Below are 26,179 nucleotides of genomic sequence, written 5' to 3'. Positions count from 1 at the left end.
AGTTCTGAGGGGCTCTGCGTGAATGAAGACCGAATGGAAGAATGGGGGCTGCTCTGGAACCCTGAGTTTAAAGCCTTTGTTTCTGCTTTCTCTCTCCGTTCTAACTCGTCTCCTCTTGGACAATTCCAGTCCCATCTGTGAGCTCCTCCAAGACGCTCTCCCTGCCCACCCTGCAGTCATAGAAGGGCTCGGCACTCCAACCCTTTCTGCAGAAAATTGCTAAAGTCCTCCTTCACAGGCCAACCCCCCACCCACCCACTCCTTAGGTTGAGCGACCTCAGGGCTGAGCTTTGACTCAACCAGAGTGTGGACATGAGTCCCCAGCCTGGATGAAGGCCCAGAGGCTAGAACTCGCTGGGCAACCCTGGCAATCCTGCTCCTCTCTGGGCCACAGATACCGTCTGTAAAGTGAGGTGGGCAACAGGCAGCTTTACGGCAGGGTGAGGATTTCTGCCAGTGAGAATCCAGCAGAGCCCCAAGCCCACAGAATCCCACCCCGTATCTGTGTATCCCCTTAGCTCTGTTCCTAGGGCAGTTGCCTGGTGGGGCGGGGAGAATTTTGAGCCTCCCCTGGGAAACTCAGCTTATCCCTCCTCCCACAAAGATGACTATCTAGGCTATTCTTGGTAATTCCATCCACTCTCTCCACCCCTGGGACCCCAACTCAGCCAGGCCAGGCCACCACCCTCCCTTCTACTTCCAACTTGCTGTATGATTTCCCACTGATCCCCACTGGTCAGTGGTCCAGCCCAGCTACCAGAGGCATTATCATGTTTGATTCTCACCAAAACCCTATAATAGGTGCCATCACAATTATCCCCATTTTACAGGTGCATAAACTGAGCCACAGAAGGACTAAGTACTTGCTCATGGTCACACAGCTAAGAGGAAGAGCAGGATTTGAACCTCAGCCACCTGGGTCCCATCTGTTCTAATCATTACACCGGCACAGCTGGATACAGGATCAAGTGCAAGCACTCAGGCTGACCCCGACACCCTGGGTGCCCTGGCCCTTGCTGACCCACCAGTATCAAATTTCCCCACCTGTATCCTACTCTGGCTGCATCGTGCTCTGGCCATGGTAGTTCCTCCAACCCATCACACTCTTTTTCTTTTTTTCTTTTTTTTTTTGCGGTATGCGGGCCTCTCGCTGTTGCGGCCTCAGGGAAGCCCCCATCACACTCTCTTACACCCTAGGCTTTGGCACGTTGCTGGTCTCTGCCAGGCGCACCCTCCACTATCTTTATGCTCGGCAACTTCCTACTCATCCCACTTTTTTTAACATCTTTATTGGAGTATCATCGCTTTACAAATGGTGTGTTAGTTTCTGCTTTATAACAAAGTGAATCAGCTATACATACACATATATCCCCACCATCCCATGTTTTTGGTGGCCAAAGAAGTGGGAGCATAGGCTGCGTGGTGGGCCAGGTTAGGCTAGTGCCCAAGGTGGGCAAAGCCTGGTTCCTGAGGCCTTGGACTTACCAGGCTCAGAGCTCAGGCTTTCTCCTGCCAACACCTGTTCACACTTCCTTTTACTCACTCTCAATTCTGGGCAAGTCTTCCTGATTCTAACCTAAATTACCTCACCCCCAAGGAGCCAGTGGGTCTCCTGGACCTCTAGAGAATTTGCCTCCACCTGTCTCCCGGTGACTGAGTGAGCTGTGCTGGACAGCATGCCCTCTGGGAGCATGCCTGGCTACTAGCTCCTACCTTCCACAAAGGGCCTGCACTTGCCCAAGCAGCAGCACTTGGCAATCAGGGTCTTCCCACCATTCTGACAGGTCATCCTCCTCATCACGTGGGGCCCAGCCCAGTGCTAGAGGCCCCTGGTGGGGACACTGCTTGCTCATAGGAGCCCCAAGGTAGGGTGCTCCATCAGCCTGGCTCCCTCTGGAGACCTGGTCCCCAACAGAGTCTGTCCCTGCCCAGGGAGGCTGGCTGGGCTGAACTTCTTTTTTTTTCTTTTTTGGCTGAATTTCTGAGCCTGCAGAGAAACTGAAGGGAAAGGCTTATCCAGCTCTAAACCCTCCACCAGGGTCCCTCTGCCCCAAACAGAAATTCTCTGCCTGAGTCTCAGGTGGCTTCATGGAAGTACATGGTGGGGAGATGTGGTCAAGGGGGCAGACACGCTCCCCCACCTTCACTTAAATCAACGAGGTTCCAAGTTGACCTAGTTTATAGCTCAATGTCAAGATTCCTCTACAAGAAAGGGTTCTACTATTTTTAAAAGCTTGGAAATTACTGCCCTGGGATCAAATCCAGACTTTCAGTGCTGGCCTTCCAGACTCCCCAGGAACCACCCAACTTCTTCAGAACCAGGGAGCTTTCATGGTAACCTAGACGCACCAGAGCTTCTCCATCATAGGCCTCTGCCTTCCTGGTTCTCTCTGCCTGAAGGCCCTTGGCCCCATTTCTGTCTGCCAGGGCCTTGCTCGTTCTCCAAGGCTCTAGCCACTGCCCCACATTAGCCTCCCTCACCCTCCTTCTGATTCTCAGTTCTCAGATGGGGCTTCCTAGGGCAGGAACCCCTTCCTGTTTCTCCCATAGCCCATGTGCTCACCCTGCACGTACAGGCACTAGCGGATGGCAGTGGAATTGAATTTTATAGGTTACCCTGAGCTCTCCAAATGCATTACCAGGCTGATCCCAGAGTTAATTACCCAGGGCTAACTATAAAAGCTAGAGGCAGCTGTGTAGTCAGCTCAGTTATTCCACCAGCGACAATGAGCACCCCGGTCCTCAGACAAATTGCCAGACTTCCCCCTGGCAGTGAGGTCCTGCTCCAGGCAGAAAGCAGGCTGAGGCCCTCTCCCCCGTCACCTGGTTCTGGTGTCCGCTGCCCGGCCCAGTCCCATGTTGGACACGCGGGGGTTTCAGTGCAGCGGGGAACTGCTCTGTTCACATCTCCCCAGATGGATAACGCCACTTATATCACCCGCTGACATCTGGCCGCCCATATCTACTACCACTTCATTGTCATTAAACCTTGCTCCAGGCCAGGTATAAGGGGTTCTCAGGCTAGGTCCTCACTTTTGATTATCTGCCCAGATGTCTTTGTCAGTATAGAAGTCTGCTGGGGAGTGTGTGTGTGCGCGCGTGTGTGTGTGTGTGTGTGTGTGTGCGCGTGCCTACCTGTTGTGGACCTCAGGCATTGCTCTTGTTGGGGTGTATGGGAGTCTACAGTCGACTTGCCCCACAGCATGGGAATTGGTTTTGCTGTGTCCCTCCTCCAGTCTGCAGGCTCTGCCAGGGCTCCTGTGCATCTCCAGCTGGAGCTCAGAGACCAACACTGGCTGTTTCCTCCTCAGCGCCCACGGCCCAGGTCTGGCCACACAGAAGGTGACCTGATGACTGAGGGGAGGGGGCCACAGTGCTGCCTGACGACCAAGAATTAAACTCGTGCAACAGGGCTCAGGGCTAGGGGCCCAGAAGGAGACAGGGCAGGAGGCCGGGGATGGGGGAGGCAGTCTGGGCTGGCTGTGGGTCCGGGCCTCTCTGGGCTCTTTGTCCAAATATGGAAGGATTTTTTGTCTCCATTTGAGTCACGCCGGCCATGGCCCAAGAGATCTGCTTTCCAGATACTGCAGGCGGGACTGCGCCAGCACTGCCTGGCCTGCACCCCCGCCCCCAACCCTCCTTTTCCTGCCTGTGGCTCAGCTCAGCACCCTTCCAACCTCCTGGGCCAGAGCTTTCTCCACCGGCCGAGAGCCCAGCACCTACCTCAGCAGCTCTCCAGCACCAAGAGAAAGGTCCCTGGGTCCACAACAGGAGGAAACATTCCCTCTGTCTGCTCATCACCTACTCTCACTCCCCAAGGGCACCTCCTATTCAACTGAGCCACTCAACTAATATTTACTGAGCAACTACTATGTGCTAGTTCCAGGGACTAGGACTGTGGACTGTGAATCCTGCGGGCTCCCCATGTCCACTCTCTCCTCCTACGTGCCCACCTTGGTGATGGCACCACCCCTCACCCCGGCAGTCCTGAAATCCAGGAGCCTGAGTAACATTCATGGATTCTGGAACCAGACTGTCTGCACTTGGATTCCAACTCTTGGTTAGCTTTCCTAACCTGTGCAAACTACCTCACCATGCTGTGCCTCGGGTTCCTCATCTGTGAAACAGGGAAACAGTCCCTCCCCAAGGCTGGTTGCGAGGATTAAATGAGTGAACATGTGCATAGGGCTCAGACTAGTGCCAGGCACACAGGAAGGGCCTTACAAGCTTTGCTACCGTGACTGGTGACTCTCCACTCCCTGCGCTATATTCACGCAGGTGCTGTGGACTTTCCATCAGCTCCCTCCCTGTTCTCTCTGCATTAGACAAGGTTCTCTCCTGCAACCCTGGAGGGAGGCCGGCCTTGGTTCCAATACCACCTCACTCCTCCTGAGCTCAGCTGTCTGAACTTGGCACCTCACCTTCTCTGGGCCTCAGTGTCTAGGTCCCACCCCCACCCTCAATTGCTACTGGCTTGGAAAGTACCCTTTGCTCATCTGCCTGGTTGCTCGGGCCTGTGATTGCCCAGGGCAGAGCCCACAAAGGGCTGGGCACGGGTGGTGGGAAGAGCTCAGAGTAGCCTGGGAACTCCCCAGGGCCACTGCCCGTGTGCCAGGAACAAGAGGGCTTGGCACAGGTGACGTCACCTGACCAGAACAAAGCACTGGGTCACAGGGTAAACTGCAGGCCACACCCACATCTCCACACCCCAGACTTCTTGAGATCTGTCCACCTCCACAAGCAGAGAGGAGCTGAAATAGCTGTTGAGTCCTGCGTAGCGGAGGGGTCCTGACACTCAGGCGAGGATGCCGAGGAGACACCGCCCTATACAGGGCCCTCTTCCTGAGGCCTGGTTCTGGCCAGGGGCCTCCGTCGGCCTCTGTAGGAGGCCGAAAGATATAGGGGGTCAGAGGAGACAAGAGACAGAAGGAGCAAGACAGGGAGGAGGACAGGGTGAACAACAGAGGAAGGAGGAGAAACAAAAGCAAGGTGCCCCCAGTGATGGAAAGGTCTGCTATGAGTAGAGGAAAGAGGTGGAGAAGGGAGGAGGCCCTCCCAGCCCAGGCCCAGGGTCCAGGTGACGAGGTGGGGCAGGCAGAGGAACGGCTCACCCTGCCCTCCTGCCCTCCTCTTCCAGCCGCTGGGCCAGGCCAGGCCCAGGACTATTTTTAGCCGGGGCTGAATTTAGCTGTTCCCTCGGAAATTCCTCACCCGCCCCAGGCAACGCCCCCGCTGGCCTTGGGGAGAAGCCTGGAAGCTCTGGTCCAGGCAGGAGGGGAGAGGAGGGCCCAGAAGCAGCAAGAAGCTAGAAGGATACTTAGGCCTCTGACGAGAAAACCAAAGCTCAGGAGCAGGCCCCAAATCTGAATCACTCCTCTCCCTACAACCTCTGCCTCACTCTCCTCCAGGAAGGCCTCCAAGATTGCAGGGCCACACAACAGCACTTGTCTTGGGGTCTATGGTACAAATATTATGAGGATACTTTGTCTTCAATTACAAACTACTCTGAGCACTGCTAGCAAGGCTGCCTGCCTGTCCACCTACCACTCTTCCCCCAATTCCTGAGAACCTGCAGAATCCAGAGCTCTCCTGGGCTCTGCCACATCTGGGACTCCCACTGTACAGATGTGGAAACTGAGGCCAAGTGCCATGCCTTGGGTCATAGCCAGCCAGGCAGGATGGGCCTGCTCCTTCTCTCTCCCACATGCTCCCTACCCAGGCTGGTCCCAGAAAGGCTGGATTGGGGGTGCAGCCTGGAGCTCTGCTGTTCTCTGGTGACCCCTGACCCCACTGAGAAGCAGGGCACTTCCGCTGGAGCAGAAGGAAATGGAAATTAGACAAAAAGCATATGGGGCACAGAGACAGGGTCCTGAGCTGGCTCAGAGGTCCCTCATCCTTCCAGAAATGCAGAGGAAAGTTCTGCCCGGAGGCAGGGGGATGACTCAGATGACCCTGCATCTTGTCCACTGCCTCATTCTCTAACTCCAATAAGAGAGGTCAGCCCTACTCCCCCTACCCCCGTTTTGAATAGGGCCTCTGAGCCTAAATTCTACCTACAAATTATCTCCCTAGGAAGTTCTTTTCCCTCCATCCCTCCATCACGTGGCTCCCCTAAGCTCAGGCTGCTTCTCTTCATGTGCCCACCGCGCACTGTTCCTCCTCAGCTCTTTATCTTCCACGGCTCCCCACCGCCCACAGCACAAAGCCTCGGCAGTTTAACTAGGACTTGAGCCAGTTTAACCTGGCTCCTGTACACACAGTCCCTCCCTGTGTTGTCTGGTCCAACAAGAGACCTCCTGGCCTCTTGGCCCCAGACATACATCGAGGCTTCTCTTTCCTGGCTGGCTCAGCCCAATTCTCTAAAATGCCGAGTGACCCCTGTCCCCTCCCCTCTCAAGAACTCCCAGTGGCCCCTTAAACCCAGCTCTGAGGTGCACGGGCAGATTGCTGGGCCTGGTCCACTACTGCGCGGCCTCGGGCGAGACCTCTTCCCTCCCTGGGCCTTCATTTCCCCTCTGAGTAATGAAGGGGTGAGGGGTGGTTAGAAGACACACTGGTTTCTAAGGGTCTTTTCGGGTGGACCATCCCGGCATTCAAGGCCCTGCTCCTCTTCTTCCTTCTCCTGCCTCCTGGCCTGCCAAGAAGTTGGACGTCTCACCACCAGGACCCACCCCAGGGAGACAAGGAGAGACAGAGGTGGGTAGTGAGGAACCAGGAGCAAGACCTCAGTGACACAGGCAGCCAAGAAAGATGGAGCCAGTAGGATTTTGGGGGGGGGAGGGGGGGTCCCTTCCCATCCTTCTGCCCCTTCCCTTCACATCTGCTCCTCGACCTCCAATGCCCTGTCCTGGGAAAGGACTGGATGTTTGTCCAAGGGGGCTTGGGGGAGGGGTCTCAGCAGTCCCAGGAGGCCAGGCTATGGGGCTGGCTAGCAGCCAGGACCCCAGTCCTCCCTCCCTCTGCTCCATGCTGCTAGGGAGCAGGGCCTGCTCACCCCCCTGGGAACCAATAAACAGGAAACAGACACCAACCTGGTGCTTGCTCCCTCCGCCTGGCCCCCACCATCACAGTCCCCCAACTGCCCTCCCATTGGCCCAGGACCTGCCCCGCCTCCCCCCAGCCCCAGAATCTCAGAACCAAGAAGTAATGATCTCAAGTGAACGAACAAAATCAAGTTAAGAGGAAGCCTTCTGGAAAAAAACTCAAACTCCTTCATCTTGAAGCCACGAGATTCTACACTCTGAACCAGTAATCTCAAAAGCGCACACTTTAAAGTGGCCACAATTCTGAGAGCTTCCAGACCTGGGGTCATGGGCTGAGGGTTCCGTAAGTATTCTCTTCGGCCCTCACGGTAACTCCATATCATCCTCACTTTGCAGAGCAGGAAACTGAGGCTCAGGGCCGAGATGCAATGACTTGTCAGATACCACCCAGCTGTGAGTCAGTCAGGTCAGAGAGGTCAACCCTTATCAGTCTGACCCCAAAGCCCAGGGCACACAGACCACAGACTCCCTGCCTTAGAGGGGCTCTCAGCCCAGAATGGTAAGCAGACGGGACTGAGACCCACTTCACAGGCTGCTTCCAGTGGGTCTGGGGCTTTGACTCTGCTCTGCTCGCAGGATGGGGCTGGTGGTAACAAAATGGGAGGGGGAGCTGGAGAGAGGAACAAGGTCAGTGGGCATTTGGCTCCACTTCACTGTCTAGTCCCTCTCCCTCCGCCCACCTCCAAAGGCCCAGGCTGCTGGGCCACTAACCCTACAGATGTAGCCAGGACCCCACCAGCCCTCCTGTCCAGAGCTTTGTCCTGCTTCATGGCTGGAAAGAGAGAACGAGAATCTGAGCAACTTGGAATCAATTTCTCTTAGAATCCTAACATCTTAGCATCTTTTTTTTTTTTTTTTTTTTTTTGGCGGTACGCGGGCCTCTCACTGTTGTGGCCTCTCCCATTGCGGAGCACAGGCTCCGGACGCGCAGGCTCAGCGGCCATGGCTCACGGGCCCAGCCGCTCCGCGGCACGTGGGATCCTCCCGGACCGGGGCACGAACCGGCATCCCCTGCATCGGCAGGCGCACCCCCAACCACTGCGCCACCAGGGAAGCCCACATCTTAGCATCTTAGTCATGGGGGAGGAACTAACATTTCTTGAGGAAACCCTCTTGGCATTATTTCATTTAATCTTGATAGTAATCCTTGGCGGAGTAAAGGGGTAATGCACCCATTTTATGGATTCAGAGGGGTCCATAAATGGTTGCCCTGGGTCTCAAAGCCAGCCTGAGAAGAGAAGGGACGCGGACCATGCTCCTTACCCTCCACGTGCCATCCTTCAGGTGCCACTTCCTGGGCAGCACCTCGGCCCCTCAGGGCGTGAAGGGACCTGACAGGCCCTCTGGTCCAACCCAGCACCAGGGTCACCGATCCCCAACATGGAGCTCCCAGCACATGGGAATAGGGAGCTCCTCACCATCTGCCCCGAGTCAGCCCGGGCCAGCCCAGCAGAGATGTGATTCCCACCCCCATCCTAGATCCCCCTCTTTTCTCTTTGCCCTGGCTCTAAACTCTCCTGCCAACTGCTCTTCTTGGGAGCTGCTTTATCCCAATTTTTAGCCAGCCACCCTAGAAGCCAAGCCCATCCACAGGGGACCCATTGGCTCTTCTGTCCCTCTCCCACCAGAGCAGGGCTCGGCCACCCTCTGGACCCCACCCACATCAGAAGGCTAAGACCCTTGCTGAGAACTCCTGACAAGCAGGGATGATGTCCAAGCTTTCCCTGTGTGTCCCTATTGCCCATCAAGGGGCTCAACAATTGCTGAATGAATGAAAAAATGACAAATGATCAGGGAAAGAAATGAATGCAGGATAAAAGTAGTGGGCCTGCGTCCACCAGCTCTACCCTGTGCCAGCATCTACCCTGGGCTCTGGCTTCCAGGAGCCGACAGCCCGACCCCTCTGCTCACCTGTCACAGGCAGAATAATGGCCCCCAAAGACGTTCACATCCTAATACACCTGTGAATATGTTATCCTACGTGGCAAAAAGGACTTTGCAGATGTGAGTAAAGATTTTGAGATGGGAAGATTATCCTGGATGATTCAAGTGGGCCTAGAGTAATCACAAGGGTCCTTATAAAAGGGAGGCAGGAGGTTTGGTTTAGAGTGAGAGAGCGATCTGAAGATGCTATACTGCCGGCTTTGAGACTGGAGGAAGGGGCCAGGGGCCAAGAAGTGCCGGCAGCCACCGGACCTGGAAAAGGCAAGGAAACGGGTTTTCCCCTAAAACCTCCAGAAGGAACGCAGCCCTGCTAACACCTTAATTTTATCCCAGTGAAACCCATTTTTTCTGACCTCCAGCACTGTAAGATGACATTTGTATTAAGTCACTAAGCATTACAATTTGCTACAGCAGCAATAGGGAACTAATACACCACCTATCTGCCAGCCTAGACCCTGGTATTAGCTCGTGTGCCTCCCACCTCAGGTACCTCTGGAGACTCCCCTCTTCCTCTCTCCCTGCCCAGGGAGTGTCTCAGAGCCCCGTGACTTCCCCAAGCCCCAGAGGAAGTGTTAACGTCCCAGCAGCGGCAGCATCAACACTTCTGTGCACAGGCTCCAGAGTGAGCCCCACAGCTCACAAGTGCGGGGAGAGGCCCCCCGCTATGTGTGTGGAGGGGTGCAGAGCAGCAGCTGGTCGTAGGGAAAAGGGCCCTGGGGGCCAGGCCTGGGTGAGTCCCAGCCCCACTCTGAGCCTCAGTCTCCTCAGTGGCCTAAGGGGGCTGCGAGCCCCACACCAGCACTTCAGTCTACAAGTTGGGATCCTACTAAGGACAGCTGTTGCCTCTCCTAGCAGGAGAGGAGGTTTTTCCTGGTGCCCAAGAACATGGAGGAATCCATGGCTCTGAGAGGGGAAGGGTCTTACTTAAGGCCACACAGCAGGAAAATGGTGAGGCTAAGGCTGGAACCGACGTCTCCTGACCCCTAGTGCAGACCTCCATGTGTCATACCAAGTCATCCCTTGTGAGCCCCATAGCTACTGGAGCAGGGCTCAGATATCCTGGCTGGGGCCCTGCATGTCATGGGCTGGGGCCCACTCACAGCTCAGAGTGTGGCAGCCTGGCAGTCTTCCTCTGCCTCTGTACACCCCTGGAATGCCTCAGAGGCCTGGGGATGGGTAATGGCGGGGGAGTTGCATGAAGTATCAACTCCCATGGGGGGGGCATGTCTCTAATAAGCTCCTGCTTCCCAAGGGACCCAGGGCCCCCATTTCAGGGCCTGCCAGCAAGGCGCCAGGCTGCCTGGGCACATTTCCCAATAAGTACGCCAGAGCTGTGAGCCTTTCTGGGAAACATAGGCTCCCCCTTCCCCCGCCCTACTACCAGCAACCCTGCCAACTCTGCTCAGTGGGAACTCTGCGGGGACAATGTATGGCCTAGGAGTCAGGACACCTTGGGCCAAATTCCATACTTGAGACACAGGGCCTTGGGTAAGCCTCTGTCCGCTCTGGGCCTGCTTCATCCGTATATTGGGATGCCCACCTAGCTAGAGGACCAGATGGGAGGGACAGGGCTGCCTTTGGGTGGTGTGAGCTCCCTGTCTCAGGTAACATGCAAGCTGCAGCTGACAGGTGTCATAGTGGCTGTGGAGAAGACACCAGTGGGATAAGGCACTGTCACTTGCCTCACTGGGGCCCTGGGAACCTCCATCCTCCTAGCCTTTGAGTCACACCAACAGAGGTCTACAGGGGGCAGCTAGTGCAGCGTAAAGCTCCAGTCTACCCTGGGGGTTTTGTCAATCTCCCCTCCTCACTCTCAGTGACCCATCACACACTGCCCAGGCATAGGAGCTGGAGTAGCTCTTTGTTCACCTTGAATGCTGGAGTCCAGGCCCTCACAAAGCCCTCTGGGCTGCAGCAGAAACCCACCACCCTACTGCCTCTGCCCCAGCCCAAGCCACCATCATCTCTTGTCCAGATTATTCCAGTGGCCTCCTGATCAGCCTCCCTGATCCACCTGCCCCCCCCTCCACGGCCTCTGCAATCTACCCCCACAGAGTAGCCCGAGCAGACTTGTGAAAGCCTAAGTCAGATTAGGTCAGCGCTCTACTCAGAACCTTGCAACAGTGCCTGCCCCAACTCACCTCAAGTAAACACGGAAAACCTCCTATTGGTCTGCGAAATCTACCTCATCTGGCCCCAACCCACTTCCATCCTCCCTTAATTCTGACCTCATCGCCTACTTAACTCCATCCACACAGTCCTCTTGACTGCTACCTCAAGGCCTTTGCACTTGCTGTTCCTCTCTTCACCTCACAGACAGCCACCTGTCTTGCTCCCTCCAGGCCTCTGGTCCAATCTCACGTCCTCAGAGAGACTTTCTCAGATCTCTTAATCTAACAGAGTACCCCTCCCTGTCATTCTCTAGTCACTTATCCTGGTTTCTTTTGTTCCCCAGCCCCCATCTCTGCCTGTAGCACAATGTATCCATTTACAGATAGGTCTCCTCACTAGTCTGGAAGCTCCATGAGGTCAGGCCTTTGTTTTGCTTGCTGTTGTATCCCAGGGTCTCGGAGAGTGCCTGAGTGTCTAGGGGTTCAGTAAGTATTTGCTAAATGGATGAATGCATTGCCTTATCAAGGCTCACCCAAGTCTCTGAAACAAACTCCTAGGGCACACAACTTAACATATTCTTTCCCACCTACCAGCCTCTGCCCATGCTATGCCCTCCTCCTAGAACCCCTCCCTCTCTTCTCTGGATGTTCAAATTCTCCCAGTTTTCAAAGCCAAGCTCCAGACAGAGGCTCCTTCAGGAAGCCTCTCCTGCCAGCCCCCAGGCCACTCCCTCAACATCCTACAGCCCCTTCCAGGCTGCTACTAGATCCTGAATTCTCTTGAGTGTTTCGGCGCCCCAGGCAGCCTGGGGATGCCTCCACCCCACTGCGGGGCAGCATGTGTAGCCTGAAAGATCACAGATGGGCGGGGAAGGAAGCAGGAGGGGCAAGTTCCTACACTGGGAGCCCCCTGGGGACAGGATTAGCAGCAGCCTCCCAGCCTCCCAAACCCAGCTGGTCCTGGAAATGTGGGGCTGGAAAATGTCAGACTCAACTCTGGTCCATCCCCCAACTCTTCCCTGTGGTGAGGGGAGGACAACCCATTCCTGGGCCACACTCCCCCAATAGCCCAGGGCGCTTAGGAAGGAGTGGGTGGGGGCAGGGAATAAACAGAGGAAAGGGACAGCCCTGTGCCTGTCCTCCCCCTCCCACCCTCCTCCTGCTGGGTGACAAGACATTTAATTATAGATATTTGGTACCACTCATAATTCCAAATGTCCTAATCGCCTCCTCTCCCAGAACCAGTTTCCATGGAAAAATCATAGCAAAGAGCCAAGGAGGGAAAGGAGAGAATCCCCACCCCTGTGGGTTCCCTGCCAAGGAGACAGAGTGAAGAAAGGTGACAAAGAGCTGCAGCCTGGCGTTCCTCTGCAAGGCAGGGAGCTGGCTGGGCAAGCTGGGGATGGGAGCCATGTCTGCTGGGGGCAGGGGGCGGGGACAAGGTCAGGGTGGTGCACGGACCTCGCTGTGCCCTGCCATACTGTGGGACCTTAAAGTCGGCATTCTCCTTTCTGAGTCTTGAAGTTCTTCCCACCGCAAACATGGGCTCCAGTGAATTAAATAACTACCATGAAAGTGTTCAGACAGGGGTGTGCAGGTGATGCCCCCAATGCCCCCTGACCCTGCCCCATTACTCAGATGCTAGGCCAATTCCACCAAGAAACAGGGACTCTTCGGGCCTCTTCGCCTCTAAGACAATGACATTCTAGGATTCAGTGGGAATCTGAGTCTGCAGTTCTAAGAATTCAGCCTTGTGAGATTCTCACAGCTTTCTTTTTTTTTTGCAGTACACAGGCCTCTCACTGTTGTGGCCTCTCCCGTTGCAGAGCACAGGCTCTGGACGTGCAGGCTCAGCGGCCATGGCTCACAGGCCTAGCCGCTCCGCGGCATGTGGGATCTTCCCAGACCGGGGCACGAACCCGTGTCCCCTGCATCGGCAGGCGGACTCTCAACCACTGCGCCACCAGGGAAGCCCACAGCTTTCATTTTTGAAGAATGAAACATTCAGAGTGTCTGGCATATAGTAAGCACTTAATAAATGTTAGCCACTCTTACTGCTATTTCAATACGCTAAAGTTCTCTGAGTCCATCCATCTGATTCTGAGACTTAAGTCACTTCCTATTTCTGGACTAGAGTTGTCACTTCTGTCAAACGGGTATCAGGTACCTGAGGGCAGAAGGTTAGATCATGAGACTGTACTTTAGGGCAGGATGGGAAGCCTTGGGATGAAGAGTCGCTGATCATCCAGGCCACCGTGGGCCTAAGTGGAAATGACAAGGGCTGTGGGAGGGAGCAGGGCAGGGAGGCTCCACAACTGGGCCTCCTCCCCCTAGCACATCCGTTCATGGAAAGCGACCATGAGTTATCCCTCATTCCCTGGGCTCCTAGGTTCTTACAGCTGATGCATAGAGCTGCCTTTCTCTCCCTTCCAGCCATACCCCGACTCCTCCTGTTTCCCTTGACCACCCTGCAGGCTGAGTCTCTGCTACAGAGCTTCAATGACCAGGCAAAGACCACCCACTGTACAGATGGGAAAACCGAGGCCCAAGATGACTCTGTCCAGATCTCAGGGCAAGTCAGAGGCTAAGCCAGGTCTGGAACCAGGCTTCCTGCTCCCAACAGAGAGGCAGCACCACACAGAGTGCAAATACAGATTTTGGGGTGGGAGAGACCTGACTTTGAGGGACTTCCTGCAGCCCAGGGGTGGGTCAGGGACTCCCTCTGTCCCCGGGGCCTTTCCTGCCAGCCCCCTGGCTGGGCTCACACTGGCTTCTGCCTCATCAGCAAAGCGTGACAGACTCTTCCCTTCTTATTCTGAAGCCCACACCACACCATCTCCACCCACAGGCCAGGGAGCGTGACTGGAGCCCTGAGCCCGAAACAAGGGAACACTGTCTCCTCCGTGAAGGCCAGAAGGAGGGCTGGACAGCTGCTCCCCATCCTCCTGGAGCCAGAAAGAAAGGGACAGACAGCAGGAGGGATTCAGGCTAGCAGAAGGAAGAACTTCCAGGCTTTATGAGTGGGTGGGGAATTAGGGGATGGGGAATCTCTTCTGAGCTGACTGAAGTCCACCAGGTTATACTGAGGCCCAGAATGCCCAGCCCTGTGCTCGGAAATCAGTAGGGGGCAGGGAGGAGGGGCCAAGGCTGCTCCCTGAGAAGCAGCTGAGGCAGTGGACCCTGTTTTTCTCCCTCTCCTGCCCCCAGGGAGGGCATGATCACACCACCCACTCACAGTACACAAGCCTGCCAGGAAGAGACCATCAACCTCATTTTGCAGAAGGGGAAGGTGAGGCATAAAGCAGGGATGTGACTGACCCTAGGCCACACAAGGATCTGGAGCCAGGGCTCAAACCCTGTTCTTCCAATGACAGACTCACCAGTTCTCTCCCCTAAGGGGTAAGAGGGGCTAGCGAGCTGGGCCTGGACAGATAGGAGGACTGGAGTGAACAAAGGCTTGGAGGCTGGAGAGAGCCTCCACTGAGGGCAGGGAGAAACCTGTTATGGGCAGGTATGTCCCACCTCACAACCCCTAGGGGCAGCTGGGGTGGCAGGGCTGAGATCCCTGTTCCACATGATCCCTGAGGATCACGTGGGACGTGGAGACAATATGATGAGTAGACCAGGAGCCAATTCTGCAAAAACTCCCACCTCCTCTCTGGGTCTCAATGCCTCTTCTTAGGAACAGTCCCCCTCCCCCCAGTCTCCCCGAGTCCCTTGGTTCACCCCTGCTCTCTCCCAGAGGAGATAATTATAAGGGAAAAGCACCTGGGGATGGGGCCCCTGGCAGGAGCTGCCCCTGCTGTCACCCTCCCCCACCCTGACATTCCAAAGACAACTGGCACTGGAGTTAGGGGCACCTGAGTCGGCCTACCAGGCTCTCAGAAAGAAGGACAGGTCCAAAATGTCCCCTCTCCCCACTCCCTGCCTACTGACTCTGCAGCCTCTGTGAGAGACACCAGAGCCAGGACCGGGGAACTAGAGACAGCAGAGAGAAACAAAGAGAGAGAGAGTTTAGAGGGGCCGTGAGGGCACTGAGAACCGGCAGTAACCAAAGTAGTCCAGGGTTTAGGGTTTCCAGGCACCTCACTCTGGCAGGGAACACAGTGGGAGCACAGGCCACGGCTGAAATAACCCCAGGCCATCTCCACTCTAAGCCCAAAATCCAGAGCCTCGAATCTAGCTTCCAGCTGGGATGCCACGGCACCACACTGCCGAGAACCCATCTGAACCCACAGCCCAAACTCCAGGGACAGCTGAAGCCAGAAGGAAGAAGTGGAGGCCGAGAGCCTCTCCCCGAGAGCGAGTCCCCCGGGGCCTGGGGTCTGACAGGGGAAGGAGGAAGCATCTCAGAGTCACCAGGAAGGGGGTGGGGTGGGGAGAAGATGCAAACCGGCAGGATGGGGGACCAGCGCCCCCATCCTGACCCAGAGAGGCAGCCTTGCCTGTGGGGGCCAGAACCACTCCCAACCTCTCTCAAGGCCCCTCTTTGCTGAACTTCAGCAGCTCCTCCCTGACCCTGCCCTCTCTCAGAGGTACCCATTCTAACTGGAGGAGGCTTTAGCAGATTTCAGGCCCAAAGAGTGTCCCAATTCCAACCCATGGACTCCCCACAAATCTGTACAGCACAGCTGGAAGGAGATATAGGCACCACCTTGTCCACAACCCCTCTGATTTTACAGATGGGGAGACTGAGTCACAAAGAATAGCCAGGGCTGCCAATGTACTTCATGGAGCCCTCTCCACTACTGCGTAAAGTAATGCCTTGTACCTCTCCAATTCTCCCAGGCCCAGGCTCAGACCCAGATTTTGATCTGACATGGGAAAGCCACATTAGTAATGGCAAACCCATGTCAACTGTGGGCCCCTGAGCCAAACACCCTACAAGGGGTTTGGTCAATAAGGCAGCAAGGTTTTTGAGAAAGTTCCATCACCCTCACATCTCCTTATGTATTGATAACAAAGAACCAGATAGGAATCTTTAAAACCAGCCCCTGAAAAACATCTAAAGGACCTGATTAAAACCCTTTGTAATTATCACCCAGAATACCTTAGAGCAGATAAGAACCTCTGACATTAGTACCAGCAGAAGCCTGAAGCCTCTGGGGCCTGAGAAGACAGGAGCCTTGTGTCAGTAACACTCTTAAAACTGCCTGGGCACTTCCAGAACCAGAGAATCTCCCTCAGACCTGGGCACCTGCCCAGTGAGCACACTCAAGAGACTCCTGCATAAGTCACTGTCCCTGGCCCTCCTTCGTCCCCACCCCAAAGGTCCCCCACAAAGACTCACCACTTGTGGCTTGCTGCAGCACTTGCTGGCTGGAGCAGGCTCATCTGGAGCCCGGACCGTCTCAGGGGGCTTGGCCTCGGCAGAGGGCGGTACAATCGGAGTCAAGCAGGGCATATCCACTGGCACTGGGGCAGGGACCTCACTGGAGTGGAGGGTCAGCACGTACTGCTTAGTGACGTCCTCAAGAGATGGTGCCTGCAACGTGGGGTGGGCTTGGGCAGGGAAGCCCATGGGCTCTGGTACAGCCACAGGGGGGCCAACGGAAGTCGGTGGCTCAGGCACCATGATAGGCGTGAAGGTGGAGGGCACACTGGCATGACGAACGTGTTTGGAGGAGGGTCGGGCCCGAGACAGGCTGCCAGCCTGGTCCTGAATGCCCTCCTCTCTCGGTAGCTCCTGATGACTGCTCCGAGCTGGGCGCTTCTTGGAACCACGGCGGATGAGCCGTGGGGACAGAACATCAGCCAGTTTTGGGTCAAGGTGGAAGTCACGGTGGGCAGTGGAGGAAGCAGGTGGGGCCTCAGGTAGGGCCATCTCAGACTGTGCCCGGCCCCTGGCAGGACTGGGCTCTTCTGGTTCTGCCCGCCGCTCTGTGAGGATGGGCTCACTGCTGGACGGAGGCAGCATGGGCTCGACCTCTCTGATGGGCTCCCCTCCAGGGCCCTCGAATCCAGGCCCAGCCAGCTCCCCACGGCGGCTGGGGTCACTCAGAGATTTCTTCTTGGGGGCTTTGCCAGCAGCCCTGTCATCGACCACACACCCTAAGGCACCAGGGCCCTGAACAATGCTCTGAATAACCTCTTGGTATCCCTTGCTCTCTTCACTGCCCACAGACCAGTCACTGTGGCCGCTGGTCAAGCCCTCGTCCACAGCTGGGGCTGCCGGAAGCCCTGTCTTGGGGCTCAGCGAGCCCAGGAGGTTGCTATCCACGGAGAACCCAGAGGGCTCCTCAGAGGGGGCAGCCCGGTGGCGCTGTGGAATTGGGTCACTCAGAGATCGGTAGGCCTCACCTGCCTCCCCATTGCTCAGTTCAGTCCCACCAGGGCCCGAAGGCGGGGCTTTGCGTCTCCGGCGGAGGGCACCTGGTGTGGGAGGGGTATCAGAGGACACCAGGGCCCACCCTCCCAGACTGTCTTCAGCCCCAGGGCCATGGTGGTTGGTCTGGGCTGAGGATGAGGAAAGGGGTCGCCACACCCCTGCGGTATCCAGGCTGCAAAATGCTGAAACAGGAGGCTCAGGGTCTGCCCCAATGCCCTCATCTGTCAGACTAGACTCAGGGCCGGAGAGCTCTTCCTGGCACCGCTGCCCTCGGATCACGTCTCCTGCCCAGTCAGGACTTCCAGGGAGGACATCACTTCCATCATCCTCCTGGGCACCCATGCGCTGGATCTTCTCAAAAACCTGACGGGCCTCTTGAACATACTGATCCTGGACGACGAGGGGCAGTGGATCCTCCTCGGCACCTGGGCCTGCCAGCAGGAGTTCAGATGAGCTGGGCTTCAGGGCACTGGTGCGGAGTAGGCGGCGGGCCATAGGCTTCTCAGAGCAGGTAAATGACTTTGCCCTTCGAAGGGTGGCCGTCAAGTCCTTCAGTGTGGGGCGGGTGCCAGATGATGCTGGGGCCGGGGAGGGCATGGGCTCAAGTTGCCCTACAGAGCCACCTGCTGATGGCGAATCTCTGCCATCTAAAGGGCCGCTCCCAAGGTCCTCATGTCGCCCACCAGGCTTTCGGACCCTCAGCTCTGAAAGGTCTGAACGCAGGAAACTGAGTAGCGTCAGGGTCTCTGAGGCAATATCTGGATTCGACAAGGACTTCCGTTGCCGGCTCTTGTCCAGCTCCAATCCTCCATCCCTCAACGCTCTCGTGGTGCCCACAGGTCCCTTGGTGCGGGTTCGAGCCTGGGGCCTTAGAAGCCCTTCCCCAGCTCCAAAGCTAGGGGAGCGATACACGCCCCAGCTCCCAGAGCTCCGGCTAGCCCACAGGTCCTCTTCTTTGAGAGTTTCTGTGCTGGAATAACGGCTGCTACCACGGGAGCCTGCTGGGCTGGCCAGGTACGTGGGAAAGCTCACCTTGGCCACGCGGAAAGTTGCCCCCACAGTGTCTGACAAGGACCGAAGTCCTTCTTGGGGACCTGGTCCACAAGGAGGAGAGCCAGTACCCCACTCCTGGGGTCCTTCCTCCCTAGGGGCTCTTGGAGATGTTGGGGGATCGGGGCTCCTGGCTCCCCTTGCCGAGTCCATGCTGCCCAGATTTAACCCATAACTGTCTGGCCTACAGTCCTTATCCAAGACGGAGCTTCTAGGCCTGGGCCCCGGCCTCCCTCCCCAGCAGTGGCCGCCCTCACCGTCTTGGTCCTCGTCACTACCTGAGGAGTGGCCGCCGTGGTAGGCCGGACTCTGCGCCCCGGGCTGCGGCGGCGGCGGGCCCTCCTCTTCCTCCTCGCTGGAGCTGGCAGTCCGACTGCTGCTGACACGATAGGAGGAAACGATGGAGGAGGAGGAGGAGCGGGAGGCCCGGGCCCAGGCCTGCGGTTGGGAGAAGCTATGCCAAGAATGTAAACCATCCGCCGGACGCTGCGCTCTCTCCTGTTGCTGCTGCTGCTGCTGCCGCCGCCTCCTCCCCTCGGTCCCTGGGCCCGGCAGCGGCCGCGCCGAACGCAGGCCCGCCAGGGGGAAGCACGTCCGAGGAGGTGGCGTCGGTGGCTGCCGGGGTTCCCGGGTCGTGGGCTCCCACGCGGCACCGTCGGGGCTGGGCGTCCCCGAAGCCTCAGAGTCGGCACTGGGCCGCCTGGATCCAGGGCCACCAAAGAGCTTGCGCATCTCGGTGACGCTGGGCCAGGCCCCGCGCGCGGCTCCCTCCGCCGCTTCTTCCGCGGCCCCGGGGGAAACGCCCCCGTCTCGGGCCCCAGTGGCGTTGTCGTCCAGATGCTGCGCGTCGAAGCGCCTGGAGAGCTGGCGCACCGACGGCGAGAGGCTACGGAGCGGGCGCGGCTGCGCGGGGGCGGCCGGGGGCCCAGACGCCAGCTTGGACACGCGCCGGGAGGGCTGGCCCGCGACGTCCGAGACCGGCCGGCACGAGGCGCGGCGCCGCAGCCCGGAGGCGTCCGTTGCCTCCTCCCTCGGCCCTGGCCCGCCGCTCCAGCGCTCCAGCAGCTTGAACGAGACGCTGCGATAAAGCTGGGGCCGGGGCGCCCCGTCCGCCATGGTGGCGGCACTCACTCTGGGGGGGCTGGCCTCGGGGAGCCGCGGCCAACCCCCCCTGCGCCCCCGCCCCAAAGGAGCGCAGCGGCCGGCGTCCGAAGGCCTGGGTCCCGCAGCCGCAGTGCGAGGCGGTTAGCGGGGAAAGGGTGCAGGGACCGGAGCACAGGTTTATCTGCTGCGCCTCAAGTTTCTGCGCCAGCGGGCCGCATCGGCTCCATCCCGCGCGACCCCTCCCGCCTCAGAGTCGACTCCCGGGTCCAGCCCCCGCCTCGCCCGGTGCGACCCGGAGCATCGCGGCCCGACCCGGTACTGGCTGGATCCCAGCGCTCCGTTCCTCCGCTCTGCGCCCGCCCGCCAGCCGGCCTGCCTGCCTCCCCTCGCGCTCCCGCTCCGGCTCCCGCTTCCTCCCTCTAGGCTGCCTGCTCCTCGCTCCCTTTTGTTGCAAATAAACTTTCTGGCGGAGGAAAGGGGGTGGGGGCGGGGCCTCGCGCCCAAAAGAGGGGGTGGGCTCCCGGCGCGCTCTAGTCTGGGAATCGGGAGTGAGGGAGAGGGGAGGGAATCGGGGAGGAGCGGAAGGAGAAATAAGACTGCTTGAGCACAGGCTGACTGAAGCGACCCTCCAGATGAGCCCCTCGGGAGCTCAGCGGGCAGAGCGGACCCCCATCCCCCCAGCACTCGCTGCAACACGCAAACTCTGAGTGTGGTCGGCTCCGCAGGCGTATAGTCGGGGTGGCGCACCCTCTGCATTCGGGCGGAAACGCCTCCTGCCCAAGGGACCCCAACATGGCAACCTCGGACCCACAAACTCTCGTACACAACACCGACACTCCGGTAAAAGCAGAAACACTCTCCCAGCCGAGAGACTCGCCTCCAGGGGGAGCGGTGCGCGCCGCAGACCAACCCGGGCGCTTGCTGCTCCCTGTCCCGCCCCTTCACCCCGCCCAGGCCACGCCTCCTACCAGGTCCTTCGCTGCGAATCCCGCTGTAACTGCGACCGGGTCCAGCCCCTGGCGCCCCCAAACGCCCCGCCCCTCCCACCTCTGCGGCCAGTCCAGCTCTGACTGTCCCCCCACCCTCCCCAAGCCGCTCCAGGGGTCCCCACCCTTTGTGACCACGCCCCCACGTTTCCAGCCGCGCGCCTTGTACCCCGCCCCCTCCTTCTCCAGCTCTCTGGGGAACGCGGCTCTAGCGCCGCCTACCGGCCGGATTCGCCCACCCCCGTGGAGCCTTGGACGACTAAAGCTGCACCCGCCACCAAAAAAAAAACAAAAAAAAAACCCGGAGAGTTGGGAAGACTTCACTTCCTTTACTTCCTTCTAGTCGTTAACTAGTCCCTTCAGGAGCCGTTTCAAACCTATTCCCTTCACAAAGTGCACTGCCCTTCCTTCGACTTCACACACAAAAGGCGCTTTGATGGGAACGCCCTCGATTTACCACTGCCGAACCTACACTCCTACCTGACTCCCATCCGCCCTCCTGTCAGGCAAGGTGTGGGTGGCTTCTACTGCTTCACACCACCCTTGGAGGTAGATCTTACTGCCCCTTCTCTGTGGGTCATGAAGAAGAACTTTGACCAGTGTCAAAGTCAGGAAATGGCAGCTCCTGGTATGACTCAAATTCAGATTTCAGGAGCTTCAAACACCATGCTTCTCCAGACAGCCTGTGCTGGTTGCATATCCCTGATGAGCCCCCAGCAGTATCCTCCTCCTCCCTGGGCCTGGGATCAGCCTCCCCAGGAACAGCGGACACTCATGTTACCCTTAGCCCAAGAGGACTGTGGCTGAGCCCCAATAGCTAGGAGGCCCTGGAAGCAGGAGGCCCCGGTCCAGATGAACAGGCAGGGCTGGGCGTAGGGCAGGAAGGCAGACACTCAGGGATTGCCTGACTACCGCATGAGACATGGAGGACTCAGCGAGAACCCCAGGGCCCTGCTTGCTGCTCCCCTTGGGTTGTGGGAAATAACTGTAGGGAGAAAGCTCTTCCTCTTTGAGTTGAGACCAGCCTCCAATAAGTCCCTCAACTCAACCTTACTTCCTCTCTGTCTCAAAGGGGCCAGCGTATCGCTCACTCTTCAACAGGAAATTGATAGCAAGGAAGAAAGCTCTGTCTGGCCTATTGTCTCTCTGCCCTTTCCTTGCTGTGTGACCTTGGGTAAATACCTGCAATTCCCTGGGCCTCAGCTGCCTCATCTGAAAAGTATGGAGTGGATTTAAGTTTCCCCAAGGGTGCTTCTCTCTGACTCTATTTGAAATCAGACTCTTGTCTCTTCTAGGTTGTTCTGGTATGGTGGGGGGGACCCTCATCCTGGAAGTCACTGCCCCCCTCCAATAATAGTGATGGCCCTTGCCATCTGAAATTGGTAATTTTCCAAGCTCTGTCACACCTGGTCATTTTCTGTCTTCACGTCACTTCTGGGATAGAGGATAGAGGTTTTTATTCCCAAATCACAGATGGGGAAGCTGGTGGAGAGGAGCAGAGACTCAGGTCACAGGCTCCCAGCGCCCTGCAGCTTGGCCTTGAGGTGGGCTCCTCGGGGCCTTTGGACCAGGAATCCCCTTGGTGGGGAGGGAGGGTGTTTAAGGAGCTACGCTGGGCCTCCACCCAATGGGAAGCTCACCCAATCAGAGATCGGCCTGGCTGCTTACAGTACGTCATGAGTGCTCCCCGCACCAGCCCCTTCTGATTCAGGATGAGACAAAGTCATCTTCCAGGCACAGAGAGGGCCTGGGTGTTTTTAACCCTCAGAATATTCATCTAGAAGGGGTCTGGAAGCACTGGGTGCCAGGGCGGACAGCAACACTAAGCCGGGCCCAATGCAGGCACCCTCACAGATGTGACAGGTGGCCCTCAGCATGTTGCTCTTTCCCTTTGGGCCTCAGGCTCCTCACCTGTGAAAGGGGAATGAAAACAATAACCCATCTACCCAGTGAGTTGTGGTGACCCAGCAATATCAGGGCTGTAGAATCCCTTGGGGAAATGAAGATAGGAAGATTGTGATGGTCACAGTCAATGCCAATGATGGGCCTCAGGCACTTACGAGGGAGAAAGATGAGGAGTGAGGGGACTCCAAGAAGCAATGAGCTCTGGACAGGAGCTGTCTTAGGGGGAGTCTGGCTCCTAACTCCGTTCCAAAGTCAAATAGAATTGACCCGAGATGGTCCCCTTTCCTGTATAATTAGGCCTCAAGTGCACAGAATTGGATTATTTGTAACCTTTTATTCATGACACATTCTTACCAGTTATTTAATTGATTCCCATCAAAAAACAAAACAACTAGGGCCTTTACAATGTTCTATATCTCATTATATAGTTCTCCCACCACTCATTCTCCTGCTGCTTTCCCGCCACCCACGGTTACCATCACCTCCTGTGTTCAGCATTCCCTTGCTTTCCTTTTCATATAGTTTCAGTGCATCTGTGTATTCCTTCAAAATATATATTTTCATTCTATTTAAAACTTTATAAAAAGGGCATCTTGCTGTGTATAATTTTTTGGGATTTCTTTGTACTTAATATACTGCTAAGATTTATCCACTTTGCATGTCGGTATAGTACATTCTGGCTGTGTGTTAACATTCCGATGTGTGAATATAGCACAGTGTATTCATCCACTCTCTCATGGATGGGCATTTGGGCGGTTCCAGCTGTTCGTGCCTGTGAACAGTGCAGCTCAGTGTTGTGCGTGACTTCACGTGCACATGCGCAGAAGTGCTGGAGCAACAGCTATGCTGTTGTTCAACATTGGAGAGGCATTGTCAAGCTGGGGTCGAATACCTCTTCTATGTTTTTTGATGATGTGTTTCCTTTTCAGTGAAGTGCCTGTTTGTGTCTCCTGCCCATTCTTCTCTTGGGTTATAATACTCTTTTGTACTTTATGAAAATTATGCCCTAACTTTTCCACACTCCATACCTCTGGGGGCATAGGGAGGGCTGGTAGTATTAACGTTATTTTACAGGTAAGGAAACAGAGGCTCAGAGAAGTGAAGGGGGCTTGTTCAAAGTCAGAGTCAGAAACAGCCCTTCTGCACTGAGGCCCAAAGTCCTCAGCTAAGAAACCTTCTCTTCACCTCAAGCTGGGTCAAGGCTCCCCTGGTCCTCAGCCTCTATTGGTCCCTGACCATTCCAGGAGCTTTTTGTCTCCTTAGTGACACCTTCCTTGTCCCCTGGCCCTCTTTATGTTCTTCTGAGCTCTCCTGCCTGGTTGTAATGATCCAGATATGTATGTGTTTATTTCATTATTGCCATCCTCCATCAGACTAGGAGCTCACTGAGGGCAGGGACCCAATGCTCAGCATGATGCTTGGCATACAGTAGGTGCTCAATAAATGTTGTTTGCTGGATGAACTGTTTCCTTGTCTGCACCCCCAGCCCTTGGATTCTGAGGGTTGGGCTGGGTCTGAGCTGGAGGGAGGAGCCAGCAGCATCCTCGCTAGGACAGATCCAGTGCCCCTGGGCTTTTCCTGCTTGGCATGGAAGTCTCCTGAGACAAACCCTGGTTCCTGACTCTCTGGCTCCCCCATCTTGGCCCTGCCCCTCTGACTCCCTGTCATCAACTTCCAGCAGCCAACACTCACAGGTTTCCTGTCTTGGAAGCTCCTTCCCTGGGCCTGGCCTCCTTTGGAATCTTCCTCTCTCTCTTCTTCCCCACCCAGCATCTCCACTTCCTCCCCTCCAGCTGCTCCTTGACTCACCTACCTCCACTGCGCCATCATACCACCATCATTCCGAAACCCCAGGCTTTGACCCTCTACCTCTCCGGCTCCTCCTCCTTCCCAGCGCCCTGATGCCAGAGTTCCCAGGACTCTATCCAGGCCCTCTCTTCTTACTCTCTTCCTCAGGAAGCCCATCCACTCCCTCAGCTTCAAGCCAAAAGTGGGATGAGCACTCCCCAGGCTTTGCCACTCTTCTAAGAAGCCTTCCTGGTGTCTCCAGACCCTGTTGACTCCTAGCTCCTACTTAGGTGGAGGCCTCCGCCCTCCACACCAGGCTGGACCTTGTCCCCCTTCCAGTCCGTGACACTGCCTGGCCTCCACCGAGGTCCACCATCTCAGTAGGCATACTGAGTAAAGGGATTAGTTCTGGCTGTGGGTAACAAAGGCCTGAAAAACTGGTGGCTTAAAAAAGGTAGACATTTATTTCTCTCTCATGCAAAAGTCTGGATTTAGGTGACCCCAAACTGGAATGGTCAGAAACGCAAGCTGCTTTTCATGTTCCAAGATGGTGCTCCAGCTGTGATGTCACAATGTAAGCAACAAGAAGGGAAGGGAGGCCAGACACCACCTGTCTCTTAAAGACATTCCCTCCTCCCATATTAAACTGCCTTAGGGCATTTGGCTTATATCCCATGGACCAGGAGTAATTTATCTGGCCATACCTAGCTGCAAGAGAGGCTAGGAAATGAAGTTTTCATCCTAGGAGACTGTGCCTAACTAAAAGAGAATTGACATTGTGGTTGGCACAACTTCCTAGGGGTCCCCAGTTACTAGGACTGGGTGGGGCAGGTGGGCACTTGGAAGTCAGGTGAAGAAAGGAAAGGGGAGGGAAGGGAGGGTGAAGCAGGGGAGGATCTAGTATTTGGGTTAGAGAAAGGCTGTGTGACCTTGGTAAGTCAGTTCCCACATCCGCGTCTCAGCTTCCCCATTATAAGGTATTATAAGGATTAAATGAGAAAATGAGTATACCACACGTTGCATGGTTCCCAGAATGCACAGAGCCCGGCCTATGGCCACTACTGTCCTTGTGGTTCCCCAGTGCTTCCCTGGCCGGCAGCCTTTTCCTCTCTAGCCCTGCTAACCCTCCAGCTTTATATCAGGCCACAGCCCCACCTATCCTTCCTCCGGCAGCCTCCATGCCTTTGTTTGTGCTGTTCCCTGAACCAGGGAACACCCTTACCCTTTTTCCTTCAGTGTAATTACATCTATCCTTTAAGACCCAGCTGCACCACTCCTTCCCCCAGGAAGTCTTCCGCAACCCCTTTGGTCCCTCCTGCCCCTCACTGCACTCCACCCCTGTCTGTGTCGTCTCTGTCCCCATGCCAGCAAGCAGACCTTCCCAGAGTAAGCCCCCCACCCCTGCCCTGCCCCTCCATCACTGAGAGTGCTCTGGGTTAAAGTGAGAAGGGAGAAGGGCGGTGAGGAAGAGGAAAAGAACAAAAGGAGGGGAAAGGGAAGGAGGAATTCAAGCCCCTCAAATGGTGCTTGGAATCCCTCCCTGGTCCTGGCATGTAATAAATGATTTTTTTCCTTCTTATAGGAACAGATGGGGCTCATGGATTATGGCTCTTATTCTCAAGAAAGTGTGCTGAATTTTTTTTTTCTTAAAAGACTAGCTGCCTCCTAGCTAAAGGAGGAAGAAAAACCCTTGCAATCTCCCCTGCTTAAAGCTCCTTGTTTAGAAACCTCCTATGCCTATTCCTAGAGACAGACCCTAGAGGAACTTGTGTGAGCAAAAGGCGAAACCATTATAACAGTAACATTCATTGCATGCCTACTACGTTCCAGGCGTTGTTCTAAGTGCTTTGCACATATTAGTTAATTTAATCCTCACAACAACTTTACAAAATAGGTACCATTATTACTCCCACTTTACAG

General features: G+C 56.3%; 1 protein-coding gene and 1 long non-coding RNA gene across 2 annotated transcripts in view; one reads left to right on the top strand and one right to left on the bottom strand.

The window, feature by feature from the left end:
• ARHGEF17 (Rho guanine nucleotide exchange factor 17) overlaps positions 1–20,015 on the bottom strand; it is a 51,089-nt gene extending 31,074 nt beyond the window's left edge. The window contains exon 1 of the mRNA XM_060159957.1: positions 16,389–20,015. Within this exon, the coding sequence (XP_060015940.1) occupies positions 16,389–19,592 (3,204 nt within the window). The 5' untranslated portion in view covers positions 19,593–20,015. The remainder of the gene's footprint in view (positions 1–16,388) is intronic.
• LOC132526118 (uncharacterized) lies at positions 19,801–23,929 on the top strand. The gene is made up of 2 exons (XR_009542457.1): positions 19,801–19,895; positions 20,306–23,929. It is a non-coding gene; the product is annotated as an uncharacterized LOC132526118 (long non-coding RNA).
• The last annotated feature ends 2,250 nt before the right edge of the window (positions 23,930–26,179 follow it).

The sequence above is a fragment of the Lagenorhynchus albirostris genome, chromosome 9, assembly GCF_949774975.1.
Source record: "Lagenorhynchus albirostris chromosome 9, mLagAlb1.1, whole genome shotgun sequence".
NCBI classification, from domain to species: Eukaryota; Metazoa; Chordata; class Mammalia; order Artiodactyla; family Delphinidae; genus Lagenorhynchus; species Lagenorhynchus albirostris.
Note: the sequence above shows the minus strand (reverse complement) of the source record. Positions and strands in the feature narration are given on the sequence as shown.